Below are 21,884 nucleotides of genomic sequence, written 5' to 3'. Positions count from 1 at the left end.
TGCTTGAAAGTGCCTTCTGAGAATACTTAACCCTGCTGTTTAGAACCCAAAGTCACTCCTATTCATGTTAAATGCAACTCAAAGATGGTTGGGGATATTCCAACAATAAAAACTGAGCAGGGGCATATCAAGGCAAGGAAGTTCTAAGCAAATAATGACGTGCTAAATTTTTGACGGATTTTTTTCAATTCATGTCAAATTTTCAAGGAACAATTAAAAAAAGGCTTGTTATTTAATCTTTCCTACCTATTAAACTCAGTGCCACTATTTTCCATGCCAAGTTAACATTCTGTGATGGTTAAGGCTCAAATAACAATAGGATTTACACAAATAAGATAACATTTTAGATAGTGCATATTAAATACCAACATCTTGGATTTTCACATGAACTGAGCTCATCTGTAAAATGTGATCCATTAAGCAGAACACAGTAGCATCCAAAATAAAAAAAATCTAGGATACAACATGGTAACAGGCCCTTCTAGCCCACAAGCCCATGCTGCCCAAATGCACCATGTGACAAATTAACCTATTCACCCATACATCTTTGGAATGTGGGAAGAAACTGGAGCACCCAGATTAAACCATACGGTCACAGGAGAATGTACAAACTCCTGACAATCTCAGATCTGAACTCGGGTCACTGGCACTGTAATAGCATTGCGCAAACAACTATGCCATGCCAATGTTGCTTCAGAAGGGCACAAATTAAAATATCGGATTTCTCCTAATGTGCCAAATGCAATACCAGTTTTCTTACCTGATCAAACTGTAAATCTTCACCTCTTTGTAATGATCTGGACAATGGTTTCTCCTAAAATATAAACAATGAAAGAAGTGACTGTACTGTAGTTTTCAAGTATTAACAAAAGTCAGTATTATTAGAATTTGAGATACTATTTAGAAAAATCAAACAACTTAAGTCTGCCATTTGATATTGTTGATTGTTTTCCAAAAAGGATATTCAAATAACACTAAGAAAGTTACCTACTCAGTTCTACAAGATGTTACATTTTGCTTTACCTGTCAGCATTTGAATTCTGGGCTGATGTGAAAGATGGTATGCTTTGGTGACACCACACTGAGTGAAATACAATTGACAATCCATAGTTGCAGGTCTTTTTCGCTGGACTATTGTTCAAAAGATTTTCAACAAGACACAGGGGAATTCAAAACCATTCATTTACACTGTGACGGGCCCAGAGGACTCCAAAACCCAGCAGCAATAGAAATTCACCAAGACAAATGTTTACTTGAACAAAAATTAGTTTTAATTTTCTTTAAACATAAAAACAGGATCAAACTTTAACTTATTGCTATTAAATTAACCCTTTACCACTCAGGAAGGTTGTTGGTTTTCAGAGAGAGATTTGTTGCTCATTGGACAGACACAAACTGATTCCTTCTGATCAGCCACTTCAGTGTCTTGCCGAAGAAATTTGCACCATCAGGGTTTTCCAGATGATAACCTCCTTCTTTCAGGTCACAACAGAGTTCCTTTTCTGTTTCCCTCATCTCAGGTGAAACATTATACAGCCTCTTGTATGGACCAAAGGTTTTGAACAGACTGAACTCAGAAGTCACAGCCAGTCTTCAAAATGGGGTTTCAAACAAGCTTTCAAAAGGCACTGCAGAAAAAATCAGTCTCTCTCTTTTTCTCTCTCACACTGCTTGACACTCTCTCTACTTGCAAAACCACATGACCCTCATAAAACAGCACACTCCACCAAAACAGCTTGCTTACTCTCATAAGAGAGTTTCCTGAGATGGGCCCTTCCATTTGCACCTCATTGTGAAAATCTCCAGCTTTGGAGTCTATGGTCTTTGCAGACTTGTAGGCACCACCTTATGCATAACTCTTGCGTTAAAAATTAAATAGGTTTTGAAGTGTTTGTAACCTAACTAAAACCCCACAATCCATCTTCCAAAAACATATCTATACATAATATAAAAGATAACAATCTGTCACACAGTTGAGTTCCACAAATTAGTTACAGTTTCTGACTTTCATTATTTTCCACCTTTTTTTGTGATCACATGAGTGAATAACAAATATGGAAAATAATTTTGACTTGGAAAATCTTTTTGTAGAAGTCAAATCAATCTCTGACTTGTTCTGTAATAGGTTGTCTGAGAGAATAATTCAAAGACAGCGAAGTCCCCATTATCCGGAATTCAAGCAAAAGAAAAAAAAAGATGGAAAATAAATGTAAAAAAATGAACATTTAAAATTGGCACTCCCTCACCAATCCACATAACATGCAATCTCAAGCAACCAGAAAATTCACTTATCTGGCATCTACCAATCCCTATAGTTGCCGGATACCAGGGGTTTTTACTGTATTTTGACAATTCTCACTCAGTAGAGTACAAATCAGTAATATTGACAAAATATGAAATGCATAATGTAATTTAAAACAAATACATGTTTTAATGAGTAAGAGAACATAAGAATTAGGAGCAGGAGTAGATCATCCAGCCCATTGAGCCTGCTTCACTATTCAATAAGATCACGGCTGACTTAATCATTGACTCAACTTCACCTACCTGCCTTTTCCCCATATTCCTTAAATCCTTTTTTATGCAAAAATCTCTCTAACTGAACCTTAGATACATTTAATGAAGTAGCCTCAACCGCTTCCTTGGGTAGAGAATTCCACAGATTCACTACTCTCTGGGAAAACCAGTTTTTCCTCATCTCCATCTTAAATCTACTCCCCTGAACCTTGAAGCTGTGTCCCCTAGTTCTGATCTCATCTGCCCGTGAAAACAATTTTCCTGCCTCCATCTTTTCTATCCCTTTCATAATTTTATATTAATATTGCTATAAGATCTTCTCTCATTCTTCTGAATTCGAGTGAGTATAATCCCAGACGATTTTGTCTCTCCTCATAGGGCAACCCCCTCTTCTTCAGGATCAACCTTGTGATCCTCCTCTGGACTGCCTCCAAAGCCTGAATATCCTTCCTCAAGAATGGAGACCAGAACTGTACACAGTACTCCAGGTGCGGCCTCACCAGTACCTTGTACAATTGCAGCATGATCTCCCTGCTGTTGAATTCAATTCTTCTAGTGATGAAGGCCAACGTTCTATTTGCCTCTTAATAATCTGTTGTACTTTTATTTTTTTTTTAAACTTGCAATTTTTCTTCTTTCTTTACCCTTTCTTAGTGGCAGTCTTCCAGCTTATGTTTTCTTTCTTTTTGATCTTTTTCTTTTTTCTGTTTATTTGTGGATTCAGGAAGTGGTTTCTTTGGCTTTTTTTTTCACCTCCTTTTGCACTGCAGTATCCGACCCAGAGGAGTATTTTGACTTAGCCCTTGACCTTTTTCGACGATTCTTTCTTTACTTCATCTATTTCATCAATTAATTTATCTTGCTCATCCTTTCCTTCCTTATTATTCTCCTGCTCTTCCTCAGAATCATACTTTTTCTTCCTTCCACCTGCAGGACTTCATCAAGGTATTCTGGAAATTGTTTTCTTTTCTAGTGTGAATTCTTGGTCACTGTTTTTCTCACATTCTAAAGAACTTGCTTCAGAATTTTCCTCAAAGGTAGCATCCCTTTCGGAAAGCATTTTAAGCTCTGCAATTTTGGTTCTCCACAAGTCCTTCAACTTAGAAGGTAACTTATTGACAACGATGATCAAATTAGCAAGCAAATTCTGCTCTTGCAAATGTACACTACTTCCCAATGTGTTACAACTCTCAGAAAGAGTGCATATGCTTCCTTTAATTTTATTGCTGGCCAAGAAAGAATCTTGTCGATGTGGGCCCTTGCAATTTTATGTTCATTGTCATAATGATAATGCAATAAATCTTTTGCCCTTTTGAAACATTGGTCTGAATCCATATATTGGCAATTTTTGACTAGTTCCTTCATCTGTCCTCCAGTATGCTGCTCCAGGTAATACAGATGACCTTTGGCATTTTGAGTATTACTTTCAGTGTGCTGTTCAAAGGAATTCATGAACATCAGATATTGCAATGGATCTCCATTAAAAACTGGAATTTCCTTCTTACGTAAACCATATGAACCTCGTTGCTGCGCAAACATAGCATAAATTTCATTTTGTTTCACTATGACTGATAATAATATTATCTTGTACATCATGGCTTGCGACTGGTTGTCTTGTTGTCAGTGGAGCTGGCTGAACTAGAACTGGTGCCATTGGTGTTGGACCTTCATATGTAAATGATGGCATTGATGGCATTCCTTGGTATGGATGTGATGACGTTGGTGGAGATCATTGACTTATCGCTGGCTCTTCAGCAACATGTGGCTGAGATGTCAGTTGTTGAATATGATCAACTCACATGGTTGAACCTGGTTGAAGTGCTCTTCTTTCTGGAAGATTCATAAATTGTGCGTTCAGAAAAGAAAGAAAGTTGCTAGCCCTTTCCATGTAATTGCTCATTGACATTCAAGCACTAGCAGCGCTACCCATAGCTCCTTGTTCAAATATACTCGTTTCTTGTGGCTGTGGTACCCATTGACCTGCTGGTGGCTCCTTGGGTACTTCAGGTTGAATGATAGATCTTGCAGAAGCCTAGCTAATGCTTTTACACTGACCATCTTCATAGCATGTTGTTCCTCAAGCTCTAGTCTTTTCTTTTCTCTCTTCAATATCTGCTGCAATCACAATAGGCTCTTTACAAAATCTTATCAGAACACATATTAAAGTACTGGTTAAGTTTGGACCTTGTAAAAGTTGAGAATTCGAAGAAGCTCCTTGAAATGATGCTCCACAATCAAATACTACACATAGTTCTCTTTTTGTGGATGTATAACTTCATGATGACATAAATACCATTTTCTACCATCTTTACGTTCCAAGATATCCTCTGATATCTTTTCTATATAAACCTTGGTTATCATGTCCAACATGACATTGGTAAATTCCAAATGAAAGGAAGGATTTCTTTTGAATTTTTTTCTTCAGTTCAGCATGTGCTGTTCTGCAATTATTTTATTATCTGGAATGCAAATTTCTATTTTCTTCAAAGGTAATGCTATACAGTAAAGACCATCAACATGTCTCATAGAATTTGAAACTCTGGAATTTCTGTTTCAGTTCCAACAAGCTTCTCCTGCTTGTTTCAGCTGTGACTTTATCCATCTGAGATACAAAACTGCCAGCCACATGTCATCTCTTTCAATTGCAAAACCCCTTCCTTCTCCAGCAAACAATAGGAGGTAGTCTTCTGCTCCCATCTGTTGTTTTTTGGTAAACAAGAACCCAGGAGTGACCTTTCTGTGCACTCTGTCAAAACCCTTGCAAAGAACTTTCAACAGCCAGTGTCTCCAGTTCATTCATTTCATGACATCATTTCAATTTGCACCTACTTGTGAAATGTGCATAGCATTCTCCATAGTTTCTGTACAGTCACTGAATATGAATTTTTCAGTATTACAAATAAGATCTGTGTTAAAGTATGTGTATGTATGTCTTTCTTTGGCTTGGCTTCGCGGACGAAGATTTATGGAGGGGGTAAATGTCCACGTCAGCTGCAGGCTCGTATGTGGCTGACAAGTCCGATGCAGGACAGGCAGACACGGTTGCAGCGGTTGCAGGGGAAAATTGGTTGGTTGGGGTTGGGTGTTGGGTTTTTCCTCCTTTGTCTTTTGTCAGTGAGGTGGGCTCTGCGGTCTTCTTCAAAGGAGGTTGCTGCCCGCCGAACTGTGAGGCGCCAAGATGCACGGCTTGAGGCGATATCAGCCCACCGGCGGTGGTCAATGTGGCAGGCACCAAGAGATTTATTTAGGCAGTCCTTGTACCTCTTCTTTGGTGCACCTCTGTCACGGTGGCCAGTGGAGAGCTCGCCATAGAACACAATCTTGGGAAGGCGATGGTCCTCCATTCTGGAGACGTGACCTACCCAGCACAGTTGGATCTTCAGCAGCGTGGATTCGATGCTGTCGGCTTCTGCCATCTCGAGTACTTCGATGTTAGGGATGAATTCGCTCCAATGGATGTTGAGGATGGAGCAGAGACAACGCTGGTGGAAGCGTTCTAGGAGCCGTAGGTGATGCCAGTAGAGGACCCATGATTCGGAGCCGAACAGGAGTGTGGATATGACAACTGCTCTGTATACGCATATCTTTGTGAGGTTTTTCAGTTGGTTGTTTTTCCAGACTCTTTTGTGTAGTCTTCCAAAGGCGCTATTTGCCTTGGCGAGTCTGTTGTCTATCTCGTTGTCGATCCTTGCATCTGATGAAATGGTGGAGCCGAGATAGGTAAACTGGTTGACCGTTTTGAGTTTTGTGTGCCCGATGGAGATGTGGGGGGGGGCTGGTAGTCATGGTGGGGAGCTGGCTGATGGAGGACCTCAGTTTTCTTCAGGCTGACTTCCAGGCCAAACATTTTGGCAGTTTCCGCAAAACAGGACGTCAAGCGCTGAAGAGCTGGCTCTGAATGGGCAACTAAAGCAGCATCGTCTGCAAAGAGTAGTTCACGGACAAGTTGCTCTTGTGTCTTGGTGTGAGCTTGCAGGCGCCTCAGATTGAAGAGACTGCCATCCGTGCGGTACCGGATGTAAACAGCGTCTTCATTGTTGAGGTCTTTCATGGCTTGGTTCAGCATCATGCTGAAGAAGATTGAAAAGAGGGTTGGTGCGAGAACGCAGCCTTGCTTCACGCCATTGTTAATGGAGAAGGGTTCAGAGAGCTCATTGCTGTATCTGACCCGATTTTGTTGGTTTTCGTGCAGTTGAATAACCATGTTGAAGAACTTTGGGGGGCATCCGAGGTGCTCTAGTATTTGCCAAAGCCCTTTCCTGCTCACGGTGTCGAAGGCTTTGGTGAGGTCAACAAAGGTGATGTAGAGTCCTTTGTTTTGTTCTCTGCACTTTTCTTGGAGCTGTCTGAGGGCAAAGACCATGTCAGTAGTTACTCTGTTTGCGCGAAAGCCGCACTGTGATTCTGGGAGAACATTTTCGGCGACACTAGGTATTATTCTATTTATCCTAGCGAAGATTTTGCCTGCAATGGAGAGCAGCGTGATTCCCCTGTAGTTTGAGCAGTCTGATTTCTCGCCTTTGTTTTTGTACAGGGTGATGATGATACCCACATTTTAAAAAATTGGAACCATTAGATAAAGCAATAATCAGGGATTTATTTTGTATTGTTTTCACAGTACACGTGTCACATTCATTTGGGATTTTAAGGATACTCAGGGTGTTGTAGGAAAAAACCCATCAAGTGAAAATTCTATCTAAACCAGTGGTTCTCAACCTTTTTCTTTCCACTCACATGCCACTTTCAGTAATCCCTATGCCATTGGTGCTCTGTGATTGATATGGGATTGCTTAAAGTGGTATGGGAGTGGGAAGGGAAGTTTGAGAATCAGTTCTCGATCCAATTGTTATAGACTCTGTAGGATCTCCTCTCAATCTCCTATATTCTAAGGAAAACAGGTTCAGTTTTTTCAACCTCTTAAAATAATTCAACTTTCCCAATCCTGACAACAGCTTTTTAAACCTCATGTATCCTTTATAATATCCTTCCCATAGCTAGGTGTCCAAAACTGCACACAATATTCCAAAAGAAACATACAAAATGCTCAAGAAAACAGCAGCATCAATAAAAAGCAAAGGAGAGTCAATGTTTCAGCTGTAACCCTTCTTCAGGAGTAGCCTGAATAGTAAGCAAAGGGCAGAAGCCCAAATAAAAGGGTGGGAGGAGTGGGGGAAGAGGAGGTGAACAATGCATACAAGTGGAAAGGAGAAAAAAATAAGTGGGGAAAAAAGCTAAGAGGCAATAGGACGACTAGGCATAAGGGGAAGGAACGAAAGAGAATGAAGAGCTGATGGAAGGAAGGTGTGGATGATGGGAAAGAGAACAATGAAGGGGAAAGAGAATGAAAAGAGGAGGAAGAATGGAGCCAGAGAAGTAACAGAAACCAAGGGAAAGGGTAGGTTGAGGGGGGTAGGGGGGTGATGGGAGAGTGGGAAGGAGAGAGAAAAATTATGGGAAGTTACTGAAGATAACAAAAATCATGATGTATTTTCTAGTCAAATGCAATTTGGACACCATATCAAAACTTCAAGTCACTGATACTCTGGGTTTTTTATTATTCTTGGAAATAATTCAAGAATCAACATTATAATATCTGGACATCTAAAATCTGGAAAGCTCCAAAATTCGGCAAGTGGCGTGAGAGACAGCAGCGCGAGTCAGGCGGGCGAGAGACCGGCAGCGCGAGTCGGGCGGGCAAGGGTGGGGGTGAGACTGGCAGTGCGACTTGGGCAGGCGAGGGGGGGGGGGGGGAGACCGGCAGTGTGAGTCGGGCGGGCGAAGGGATGGGAGGGGGGGGGAGACGGCAGCGCGATGGAAGTGGGTGGGGGTGGATACGGCAGCACAATTCAGGTGGGTTTAAATCTGGCTTTCCGAAATCCGGAAAAATCCGAAATTCGGATCACACTGTCCCCTAAGGGTTCCGGATAAAGGATTTGCACCTGTACTGATATAGCAATGCACATCTTACACTAGAATTTGATGTTAATCTAATATTTGATGTTAATCTAATATTTACATTGAAACAATGTTTCAATTCAATCCAATTAATTAGATAATTAATAATAAAAATAACTAGAATAATTTCAAGACATGATACCAATGGAATCACACATGATGATATATCAAATACAATTCTCCTTTAGCAGACAGCTAATGGTGCTTGTGCTTTCAAGGTTTGGTGTTGTGAAATACAAGCAACTCAGCAGCATATCAACTAAGATCAGAAAGGACATCCAAATGCTTTGCCTGAAATTATAAATAATTCAGAATATGTTAATATTACCAGCCATTTGATTTTCTTTGTTTAAATAATGTTAGCAAAAAAGATGCAAACAGTGTTATTCTTGTAAGATACTTGACCTTCTTTAAGTTTATTTGTCACATTATACTTAGTACAGTGAGAAGGGTTCTTCTATGAACAGTCCAACAGGTTAATTCTAACATTCATACTGCCATTTACAGTCAAAGAGCACAATTTACAAAGTATACAGTTACAATGAAAAATAAATTTGATTAGTACCAAGCATGATGGTACTGTTCTTGGATTCATTCTGGAGCCTGAAAGAAGAAGAGGCCTTTTTAAGCCTGTTAGAGTGCACTTTCACAATGACAATTTTTCTCAAGCAAAATATTTCAGTGACAATTAGGTCTAGAGCAGTGATTCACAACCTTCCCTTCCCACCCACATACCACCGTAAGCAATCCCTTACTAATCACAGAGCACGTATGGCATAGGGATTTACTTAAAGTGGTATGTGAGTGGAAAGAAAAAGGTTGAGAACCACTAACTGCTTGGAAAATCTGTATTTGATCAGGTTATTTTGTTTATCACAATTTTTATGCCATATGGAGTGTCAGGAGATGGGGAGAAAGTGGAAAGAAAAAGATTGAGCACCATTGATTTAAATTAAATTTAATGTTTTTAAAATTTAGACATACAGCACAGGAACAGGCCATTTTGGCCCATAAATCCATGCTACCCAATTTACAACCATTTAACCTAAACCGAAGTTTCCAGGGAAAATGTACAAACTCCTTACAGACAGTGTGGGATTCGAAGCCAAGTCCCAATCACTGGCGCTGTAAAGGCATTGCGATAACCATTACGCCAACTGTGCTCTCTCTGATTGAGTTTGTCGTTTCGGAATCTGATAGTGGAGGGATAGCAGCTGTTTCTGAACCTGATGATATGTGTCATGTGGCATCTATATCTCTTTCCTAATGGGGCATCAAGAACAGAGCAGGAATTAGGTAGCATGGATACTTGAAGATTGCTATTGCTCTCTGTAGATGTTCTCGATGGTGAGGAGAGTTTTGCCTGTGATGAACTGGGCTGTGCCCACTGCCTTTGCAGAGCTTCCCATTCATAGAAATAAATGCACCATACCAGGCCATGATGCAGCTGATCAGCACATTTTCCACTACATATACATAGAAGTTTGCCACCGTTTTCAATATTATACTGCAGACTTTTGATACAGTAAAGGCACTGGTGTGCTTTCTTCATGGGGACATTAAAGTCTTGGGTCCAGAAAAGGTCCTCAGAGATAGTGAATCCCAAAAATTAAAATTTGCTCACCCTCTCCACTTTTGATCCCCCAATGGTCATTCGATCATACACCTCTGGTTTTCCCTCCTTAAAGTCCACAATCAGATCTTTGGCTTTGGTGACATTGAGTGCAAGGTTGTTGTTGGTGCACCATTCAGTCAAGTTTTTAATCCCCCTCCTAATATGCTGACTAATCACTTGTTTTAAATACAACTCTCTTATTGTGGATGTTGTTGTTGTCATATTGAGCCACACACTCATAGTGGTAAAATGAGTTGAGCAAGGAGCTAAGAATGCAGCCCTGTGATCCTCAGATTCTGTTGGAGATAGTGGATGCATTCTTACCAATCTTCATTGCTTGGGGTCTGGAGGTGAGAAAATCCAGGATCCAATTACAAAGTAGGGTATTGAGGCCCAGGTCCTGGAGTTTGCTGATCATTTTGAAAGGATGATGGTGTTGAATGTTAAACTGTAGTAGATAAAGAACATCCTGATATATGCGTCTTTGCTGTCCAGATGTCCCAGGGTTTTGTGTAGAGCGAGTCAGACGACATCAGCCATTTGTTTACCGCACATCTGCTTCTGCAGGTTGTTTAAAGTTCATATTATTTTGTAGTAACTCCTGGAAATGCAACGTGTCTAAAGTAGAAATCATTATACAGAACTAAATTGGTTATTACCATATTAATTTACTAATCTACTCTATACTGAAGTACACCGTTGGGCAGGAACAAAATGAATACATGGTGGCACAGACTCGTGGGCCAAAATGCCCTGTTACTATGCTGTACAGGTATATCTAAATTTTTTAAAAATTTAAAAATACCTAACAAATAACTATGGCCTTGCAAACAACAGTCCCATCAACTACTTCTCATGCTATAATTGTCAGCTGGAGAGTGCAGATAATGACTCCGATCACTTATATAATTCTACATTAGACAGAGATAACATTTTAAAAAATGTGCACTACATCCTTGTGGCTCACCACAGCATACTTATCACATGGCCCATTTTGACTACGTGATGAACACGCTGAGGTTAGCATGGACTACGCCACAACAACTAATAGGCTAATTGAAAATGTTATGTATCCTTATTCATTTAGTGCGGGTAGGCAGAAATATTTTAATATTTATTTCAGGGAATTACTAAAACAATGGATCAACTCAGTTTGACTTGTAAACAAAGTAGTAAATTAGAATGTTTTGCAAAAAATGTTAAACCAGTGAGAATAACAAAAAGCATTACAACCATTTTTTTTCTGCCTCTGATGTTGCTCAACCCGTTGAATTCCAACAGCAGATTGTTTTCTCAAATTTTTTAAGCACAAAAATTTAACATTAAAGATCCTATTTTACTTAGTTTTCCCACCATTTAAGGTAGCAAATAAATTCAAAAAGTAGACCCATGGACAACAATTCAAAGTTACTCTTTAGTTAGTTGACACTTACATCGTATATTTTTATACATTTGTTGATCTGCAACATGGATATAATTTTCATTTTAAGGCAGCAAAAACAAATGTAGCATTTGCAAGCAAGACTTACTTTAAAATGTATTTTGCGAGAAAATGTTTGCAAATTCAGCTGGAAAATTTACCTAGTGGCTGAGTTGATTAGAATACAAAATGAATTCAAACTGTGTATAAAAAATCTATTGCAACCAAAATTTTATTTTCAATTTTGAAAGATTACTTTTAATTTTAATCCTGCCATCTAAATTGTAATCAATAATTTTAACTAAATTGTTGCCCAGATCATTCATCCATGTTCAAAATACAGATGTAATGATTTCTATTTTCCCATTTTAAGAAATTAACAATTTCAGAAATGAACAATTACAGACCCCTAACAGACATAATGTAAGAAGGTAAAATGTGGCAATCAGGCTGCACCATGAACTTAACATAGATATATTTTTTAAAAGTGAAAAATTAAGTGCTCATAATACATTGAAGAAGCTCACTTTATTACTAGCCCAATTATCAGAATCACGATTTATCGTCATGAACAAGTCATGAAATTTGGAGTTTTGAGGCAGCATCGTAGTGTAAACATACATATTATAACCATCTTATGACATGACTATAAAAGTATTAGCAATAATAGTGCACAAAAAGTAAGGCAGTGTCTTCGATTCATTGATTATTTAGGAATCCGATGGCAGCGGGGAAGAAGCTGTCCTTGTGCCATTGAGTGCTTGTCTTTAGGCTCCTGCACCTTTTCCCCAATGGCAGAAGAGGGCATGGCCTGGCTCTTGAAGGATAGGGGCTGCTTTTTTAAGTCACTGCCTCATGTAAATGTCCTCACTGGAGTGAAGTCTCTTCTTCTTCTCTTTGGCTTGGCTTCGCGGACGAAGATTTATGGAGGGGGTAAAAAGTCCACGTCAGCTGCAGGCTCGTTTGTGGCTGACAAGTCCGATGCGGGACAGGCAGACACGATTGCAGCGGTTGCAGGGGAAAATTGGTTGGTTGGGGTTGGGTGTTGGGTTTTTCCTCCTTTGCCTTTTGTCAGTGAGGTGGGCTCTGCGGTCTTCTTCAAAGGAGGTTGCTGCCCGCCAAACTGTGAGGCGCCAAGATGCACGGTTTGAGGCGTTATCAGCCCACTGGCGGTGGTCAATGTGGCAGGCACCAAGAGATTTCTTTAGGCAGTCCTTGTACCTTTTCTTTGGTGCACCTCTGTCACGGTGGCCAGTGGAGAGCTCGCCATATAACACGATCTTGGGAAGGCGATGGTCCTCCATTCTGGAGACGTGACCCATCCAGCGCAGCTGGATCTTCAGCAGCGTGGACTCGATGCTGTCGACCTCTGCCATCTCGAGTGCCTGTGATATCACAGGCAGAGTTACCAACCCTCTGGAGTTTATTCTTGTCCTGAGAGTTGGTGCCTCCATACCAGACAGTGATGCAACAAGCCAGAATGCTCTCCACAGTACACTTGAGAGTCTTTAGCGACATAATGAATTTCCTCAGACACCTCACAAAGTATAGCTGCACTGGCAAGCCTTCTTTGTGATTGCATCAACATGGAGGCTCCAGCACAGTTGCTTGGAGATGGAACCCAAGAATTTGAAGTTCTTTACCCTCTCCATTACTGAGTCCTCAATGAGGACTGGGTTGTGTTCCCCTGACTTCCTCCTGAAGTCCACAATCATCTCCTTGGTATTGCTGACATTGAGCTCAAGGTTGCTGTCGTAACACCATTCAATGAGCTGATCAATCTCCCTCCTGACGCTTCCTCATTGTAGTTTGTGATTCTTCTGACAGCTGGTGTCATCAGCAAACATAGATAGCATTGGAATTATGGCTGGCCACACAGTCATGGGTGTATAACAAGTAGAGCAGTGGGCTAAGCATGGATCCTTGGAATGTGCCTGTGTTGATGATCAGTGAGGAAGAGACATTGTTTCCAATTCATACTGACTGTGGTCTTTCAATGAGAAAGTCAAGGATCCAGTTGCAGAGTTGGGTATAGAGGCCTAAAATTTATAGCTTCTTGACCAGCAATGAGGGAATAATGGCATTGAACTTGGGAATCAGAATGATTGATACCTTTTTGAAGCTGGTCATGGAGCTGCTCGAGGCACCTTATGGGCAGCTCTGGCACCTCCTTGTTGTCGTTTTTGGTGAGTTCTTACATCTAAAAAATTAGCACTGCACCCCTTCCTTTGACTGCCAAAATAAGAGGTTGAAAATGCCCATAAATACTCCGGCCAGTTGGTTAGTGCAGATTTTCAGTACCCTGCCAGGTATGCTGTCAGGGCCTGACGCCTTGCGAGGGTTCACTCTTTTGAATGATGATGATATCAATTTCATTTCATTTTAATTCAGTGACAGCACAGTTTTTGCTTTTTATGAATCACATCGTCTTGATCTCAGGAAATATTTCAGGAATTGATAGCTTTTGCAATTGTGTTACTTGAAATTCAGAAAGTACGGTTTTCTGCCCTGTAGCTCATCAACAGATGGTGAAATCTAGGACTTGCAGTTTTGTTAAATTTTTAGCATTCATTTTGTATTTTAATAAAAACGTATGCCTAGTAACATGAGAATTCAAAGAAAATTCTTGCAGAAAGTTGTACTCAGATCATGTCCCCTTTTCTTCTGTGGTAATCCCTTACGACCTCACAGATGATGTGCACTTCGCAATTCACTTACAATCATAACATAAGAAATAGGAACAGGAGTTGGCCATCTGGCCTGTCGAGCCTGGTTCGCCATTCAACAAGATTGTAGCTGGACTGGAGGTGAACTCTGCTCCTTTTCCCTATAAAGCCCAAATTAACCATAAATCTATTTACCTGTGCCCTAAATATATTTATTGAAACAGCCTCCACTGCTTCCTTGAATCCATAGATTCAAGTCAAGTCACCTTTGTTTATCGGACATAAGATGCTCGAATGGTAAAGGCGAGATAGCGTTTCTCCAGGACCATGAAGCATATTAACATAAATATAAGTTAGAAGTTAAATATATTAAAATATTGAAATATCAAAGGCATATACAGTAAAAGTTCATGGTACACTATCCACATATGTTATGGGAATTCAGGAGCCTGATGGCTTGGGGGATAAAACTTGCCCAATCTGGACCAAGAGCTACAATACCTCCTACCTGATAACAGCTTCATGAGGGGTGTGTGGAGTCCTTCACAACATTTATTGCCTTTCGCCTACATCAAGTGTTGTCGATGTCCATCAAAGTCAGAAGAGAGCCCCCAATTATCTTTTTCGCCGACTTCACTATCCTCTGCAGGGTCTTGTAGTTCGAGGGGTTCCAGCCTCCAAACCAGGCGGTGATGGAGTTGCACAGAATCCTCTCGATACATCCCCTGTAGAATGTAGTGAGGATGGAGGGTGGGAGATGGACTTTCCTCAGCCTTTGCAAGTAGAGGCGCTGCTGGGCTTTCTTGGCTATGGAGCTAGTGTTAGGGGACTAGGTGAGATTCTCTGCAAATGTACTCCAAGGAACTTGATATTCCTGACAACCTCAACAATCGATCCGTCAATGGTCAGCAGAGAATTCACTGTCTGGGAGAAACAGATCCTCCTCATCTACTCTTTGAATTTTGAAGCTCTGTTCCCTAGTTCTAGCCTCACCTGACAGTGGAAACAATTTTCTTGCTTCCATCTTGTCTATTCCTTTTATAATTTTAAGTATTGCTAATAATATCCCTTCTCATTCTTCAAAGCCCCAGCATGTATAGTCCCAGAAAACTCAATCTTGTCTCACAGACTAATCCCCTCATTTCTGGAATCAATTTTGTGAACTTCCTCTGCCTCCAAGGCCAGTATATCCTTTCTCCTTGCATCCTCTACACAATCTGTATTTCAACTCAATTTAGTATAATCACCAAACTCAGATACGCTACATTTTGTCCCCCCCCTCCAAATATACTGTGAACATTTGTGAGCCTAGCCCCTACCCTTGCAACTCTCCACTCACCAGTGATTGCCAATCAGGGAAACACCCATTTATCCCACACCCTGCCTTCTATAGGTTAGCTAATCTTCTATCCATGCTAATGTATTAGTCCCAACTCCATGCATCCAGATATCTCGCTATTTCCTCCTCAATGATATCTTCAAGCATTTTCCTGATGACAGACATTAAGCTTACTGGTGTCTAGTTACCTCTCATTTGTCCACATCGATTTTTTAAACGTTTGCTACATTTGCTGTCTTCTAATCTGACTGACCTGTCCAGAGTCCAGACAATTTTAGGAAATGCTATCAAGCATATTTACTACAACTTCTACCATTTCTTTCAGTACCCTAAAATGCATTCCATCAAGTCCAGGGGACTCATCTACCTTCAGGTCAACGCATTTACCCAGCACTACTTCTGTAAGGATAATGATTGTATTGAGATCCTCACCTTGCATCATATCCTTAACATTCGTCTTTGACATGTTATCTGTGTCTTCCACTGTGAAGACTGACAAAAAAAAGTTGTTCATGGTCTTTCAAGAGATCACAAGGTATAGAAGCAGAAAACCAATCAGCCCATCAAGTCTGCTTCACCAATCTATCATGAGCTGGTCCACCCTCCTACTCAACCTCACTCCCCACCCTTCTATTTGATGCCCTGACTAATCAAATACCTGTCAATCTCTGCCTTAAATACACTGAACAACCTCATTTCCACAGCCGCCTGTGGCAAAAAGTTGCACAGACTCAAGACCCTCTAGCAAAATAAATTTTTCCGCATCTCTGTTTTAAATTGACACCCTTTTATTCACACTTTTAGCATTCAAAATGTCTATGAGGTCCCCCGTCATTCTGTACTCCAATGAGTACAGTCCATAAGCTGACAACATTCCTCATATGCTAATCTTTCATTCCTGGTATCATTCTAGTAAATCTTCTCTAAACCATCTCTAATGTAAGCATGTCTTTCCCCCCCCCCCCCCCCCGAAATAAGGCACCCAAAACTGTGCACAGTACTCCAAGTGAGGTCTCATCAATGCTTTACAGAGTCTCAATATTACACCCCTGCTCTTATTCCTCTAGAAGTAAATTCCAACATTTCTTTGCCACCAACTTTACCTGGATGTCAACCTTTAGGGTATCCTCTGAATTTTCTCCCTATCTAAATAATAGTTTGCCCATTTATTTTTTCTAATAAAGTGTACGATCATACACTTTCCAACATTGTATTCCATCTGCCACACCTTTGCCCATTCTCAAATCTATCCAAGTCTCTCTGCAGCCTTTCTGTATCCTCAGCACCACCCCCCCCCCCCCCAAACCTATTTTGGTATAATCGGCAAATTTAGCCACAAAGCCATCTATTCCATAATCCGAATCATTTTTATACAATGTAAAAAGAAGCGTCCACAACACTGACCCCTGCGGAACACCAACCAGAATAGGATCCCTTTATTCCCATCAGTTTCCTGCCGATCAGCCAATGCTAGTATCGTTCCTGTAATTCCATGGGCTTTCAACTTGTTTTGCAGCTGATGGAATATGGTCTGTACAAGAATGTTCAGTCACTTCAGATGGGCATGATCCACACATCTTTATAAAAATCCAGTAGGCAGCAGCAACAAAATAGTTCTCTGCAGAGTTTAGATTCAAAAACTTTTATCAAAATTTCCCCCAGGAGCTCAAATGTATACTAAATATTTACGATTTTTAAATTCACATTTTGCAAAAATATTTAGTAAAAAAATATAGGCAGAGAAAAATAGAAATCTCTAGTATCCAAAAGTCCTTTTTAAAAAAAAATCCTAATTTGTTTGGCAAAGTTACTGAATGACAATAATTTGATGGGATTATTGAAAACACATGATGAAAATGTGAGCATTATAAAAGCATTTTAAAAATATTTTGTAATTAAAAAAGATATATATCACAGTCCAAGTGGCAAATGTTAGAAATAAGGCTGAGCTTTAGAACTAGTTCAAAAAGTATTGAGTCAATATTTTTCAAATAGAATCTGGCTGGCTACAGTGTTTAACATTAAATATTTAGTTCCAATATTTAGCTGCATAATGTGTAATCCTTGAAATCTTCTTCACTTTAAAAGAGGAACATTGCTTTATTGAGCATCTTCATTCTGTCCTCTGCAACAGCAATGGCCTTCCAGGGGCCAACCACATTAATTCCATACATCATTTCATGTTTTCATGTACTTCCAAGTTGAGGCTATCTGTAAATTTGTGGTGCACCTTGTAGTCCATCTCGCCAGTCTCCAACCAGACTTCTCCGATTTCTGTTAGCCCAGCACCCCCGTCTCTTACTTTCCCTCATCTTTGTCTCCTTTCCTCCACCTCCCCACCCCTCCCTTCTCCAATCAGAGATCTATCCTTCTTGGCGCTCTGGTCTCTCCCCCCCATCACTTCTCAGTCTCTTTCTCTTGTTCACTCTCTCACCTGTTAGACTGTGATCCTCTCCCTCCTCCTTGCCCTACCCCATCTTTTTATTCAGGCATATATTCAATATTCAATATTCATGAAAAAGGGCTTAGGCCCAAAATATCAACTGCCTTTTGCTTTCTGAGATTCTCCAGCATTTCCATGTAGTGCATTAGACCACAACATCTACAGATTTCTTCTTGACCTCTGAACTGATTGAGATGTAAATCAACGATTTGGATCAGACAAAAAGTTACATCCAAAAATTTTTATGGAGACATGAAATTAAACAGAATGTGTATAATAATTAGAACATAAGAGACACAAACAAGCTAAGTACGTGAGCAATAAAAGGGCAGATAGAGTACAATGCGGGGGGGGGGGGGAAGAGGCTGATCTCTCTGTAGGGAAAACAGAAGTGTTGATTAATATTTAAATAATGAGATATTTGGAAATATGGATGTTCAAAAGATATAGGTATCCCTGAATGCAAATCTGTAGACACAGCAGGAAATACAAAAGGTTTCAATATATTAACTTTTATTGAGAGGCTTTGATTAAAAGGATGACATTGACTCACTACAAATATTTAGGGCAGCACCCAAGCTTTTATATGCAATTTTAGTTTCCTTTCATTAAAATTATATACTTTTCATGGAGGAAGAACAACTAAGATTCACAAGGCAGATCCTTAAGATGGAAAGTCTGTCACACAAGATGAGCGTATTGTCACATTTAAACAAAATACATCTTCATCCATTTTCAAACGCAAAGGCATGAATGGATTTGAATCCACAAGAGTTGAAGTTATAACTTTTAAAATCAATAGGAGATCCCCATATTAATTGCTGTAAAATCACTATTATTGCTTTTCAAGCTTGTCATGTGGGAATGAAAATTTAACAAAAAAAAACTCGCTCCAAGGGACAAAGACATCTTTATATGATGTGGGAAGGAAAATATCATGTGAGTGAAGTAATGGACATCCAAAACCTCCATCATCCCTTGCATTTTATTTTTCCTGTTGTAATCTGTGTTCATCTCTTTTTTAAAACTGATTTCTAAATGGAAAACAAAATCTAAATTGTTCTTTTAGACATTATTTTTCTGATTCTCTCCATGTATTTTCTTAAATTAAGAAAAAATGCACAGGTGTAATGATTTGTATACTATTTATACAGCATCTCGAATTTGAGAGAAACAAGCAACGTGCTGTTTATGCTCCAGATTTATTCAAACAACTTACAATAAACCCTCTGACAGAATGCTGTTTCGTTGGAATGTTTTGGCACTATCAGAAATTCATTTGGAAACTGCAGACCTAACAGAATGTCAGCACTTACAGTAAACAACTCGCTATCTTCTTTCAGTTGCTTGCAATTCTAACAGTAAAATGCAACACTCTATAGAACAAAGCAAAAACCTGTGGACATTGTGGGGTTTTTTTTGCGCACTCCAGTAGAAAAAGTGTCTGCACTATTGTAACAGCATCTTTTTTTCCATGATGGCAACTGTGAATATTTATTAACTATGGTTTTAATTTATGATCTCTTAATAATTTACTGTTTACTATTCTCACTTTTAAAAAAAAAGTATCTGCTCGGCTGCAGCAAGTAATAATTTCAGTTCATATCCACAATGTACAAGACAATGAACTAATATCAAGATCTCACTGAGGCCTTATAGCATTAAGCACCTCAAATGGAGTATTGAAGAAGTAGCTGTAAAAAAGCCTTTTATAGCAGTCTAATGCTCAACTAGTACTACCACCACCACCAAATACTGGGGTCATCTCAGCTTCAATAGTGGAGCAAAATTAATTCCATCGTCAAATTTATTCATTGTTTGTGGTTCAAATTTACATGGGGCTATCTAGTCCTTCCTGAGGCAAGTCATTATTAACACTCAACAAAGGAAAAAAAACAGAAATGAGCACAAATACAGATTTTACACATGGTAGGAAGTAATTACTACAACAATTATAGTTAAAGAGAAGTTATGGAAACTACTGATGGTAAGATGGTGGGAATTAAAAATGAACAATATGAACTATGTACAAAGGGTTCTGTACAAAAATGAAAAGGACTGTAAGTCATAATAGAAATACGATAGGCGAGTGAGATGCTGGTAACATCTCAGGAGCAGAAGAACTTGGTTTGTAGTAAGAACAATTGGAGGTCTCTTCACAACAAAATAGAAATGTGATTAGGGATATCCAATCAGAAATTTGAAGATGATACTGAGTTAAAACAGAAGAAGCAATGATTGTCTGCTTCTGTTGATTGGTGAACTGGTAAAAAGAGTGCATTAATTCAAAATAATCAACACAAATAATTTCCAGGGTTCAGAGCCACTGTAAGTGAATTGTGTGCCTGTAGCAGTAGCTGAATGGAGTCGGGAAGAACGAGACCGGTAGCTGGTGGCTCGTTTGCACTCTGCTTGTTTATTGAAACTTCGCATGCTGCGCCTTACAAGGCCACAGGTACGTTACCCCGTGCGCATGCAGACCTGAACCAGCCAGCAGAAAAAGTGACCCCGGCAGCACCATCTTGACACGGCAGCTCCACTGCCACAACCGTAACACGAGGAGCCTGTTCACCTGCCGTCAGTGATGTGCACCGCCACACAACTTCCCCCCATTCTCCCCCCCAAGAACCGGAGATAGTGTCCTGTGCCTCCAAGTCCTGTGTTGGTTTTGCCTTCGGGGGCCTGCCCCTATGCTTTGCTGGCTGTCGGGCAACCGGCTGGCTGAGGTTGAGATGCGCAAGCTTCAGGCTCAGCTATGAACAGTTCCTCCCTGCCCCCAATATCTAATATGAATGTGCTGCTGCTGCAGACAACCTCATCGGGGTCTTTGTAGGATCGTTGGAGGTGGGGGAGAGGAGAAGAGAGATAATGCGCACCTCGGCAAATGAACAGATAGTCAGTTGTCTTTTAGTCTGCAGCCACTGATGTGGGGTGGTGTCCATGGTGTGAGGGAGCCAAGCCAGCCCCTCAGCTTTTGCAGTTCTGCCCCTCCTTCTGTGTCTGTGCCCTTGGTGACGGGAAGGAATTCTCCGGGGAAATTTAAGGGGGCTCCGTATACCAACTTGGCAGAAGAAGCCTGGAGGTCCTCCTTGGGTGCTATTTGAATGCCAAGGAGCACCCAGGGGAGCTTGTCTACCCAGTTGGGTCCGGTCAGGCAGGCTATGAGCGCCAACTGTGGGTGATAGGCAGTGATGTGGTGTGGTTGAATTTCGTGTCGAGGAGGGAGGTGAGCTGTGTCCACAAGGCCGAGGTGAATTGCGCCCCCTGTCCGTAGTGATATGGCCCAGGGTCCCCAACTGGCGTGAGTATTGACCTGGCTCAAGTGTCTTGGGGGGGGGGGGGGAATCGGGCCATCTGGTGGCACGGTTGACCACTGTGAGGAGATAACAAGCTTCTCGTGAAATGGGCAGGGGGCCGACAACATCAAAGTGGATGTGATCGAATTGTCGTCTGGGTGGTTCGAACTGCTGGACAGGAACTTTGGAAAACTGGCAATATGTGCAAATGCAGGCCCACTCAGCAACCTGTTGGCATAGGCCATGCCATACAAACCATGCAGCAACCATGTATCCCGTGGTCTTGATGGATGGGTGTGAGAGGTCATGGATAGAGTGGAAAACCATCGTCTCCATTGACTTGGGATGACAGGTCAGGGATGGCCAGTGGACACATCGCAGAGCAGGGTGCGACCTCTGTATGGCAGGGGGACAGGCGGATGTTCTTCGAAGAGGAGGATGGTGATGGCTGTGCAAAAAGCCTGGGTCTCCATTTCGTATTCTTGCACCTGTGCAATCTTGGAATAGTCTAGGTCTAGTGTCAACGATTGGCTGGCCGCCCTCGAGAGGGTATCTGCAGCAATATTCTCCTTGCCAGAGAGGTGTTGAGTGTTGGCGGTGAATTCCGAGATGTATGCCAAATGCCGTTGCTGG

At 40.8% G+C, this 21,884-nt stretch overlaps 1 protein-coding gene across 1 annotated transcript in view; it reads right to left on the bottom strand.

The window, feature by feature from the left end:
* fryl (furry homolog, like) overlaps positions 1-21,884 on the bottom strand; it is a 345,361-nt gene that overhangs the window by 227,586 nt on the left and 95,891 nt on the right. The window contains exon 3 of the mRNA XM_069924697.1: positions 761-814. Coding sequence (XP_069780798.1) covers positions 761-814 — 54 coding nt within the window. The remainder of the gene's footprint in view (positions 1-760; positions 815-21,884) is intronic.

Source organism: Narcine bancroftii, chromosome 3 (assembly GCF_036971445.1).
Source record: "Narcine bancroftii isolate sNarBan1 chromosome 3, sNarBan1.hap1, whole genome shotgun sequence".
NCBI lineage: Eukaryota > Metazoa > Chordata > Chondrichthyes > Torpediniformes > Narcinidae > Narcine > Narcine bancroftii.
Note: the sequence above shows the minus strand (reverse complement) of the source record. Positions and strands in the feature narration are given on the sequence as shown.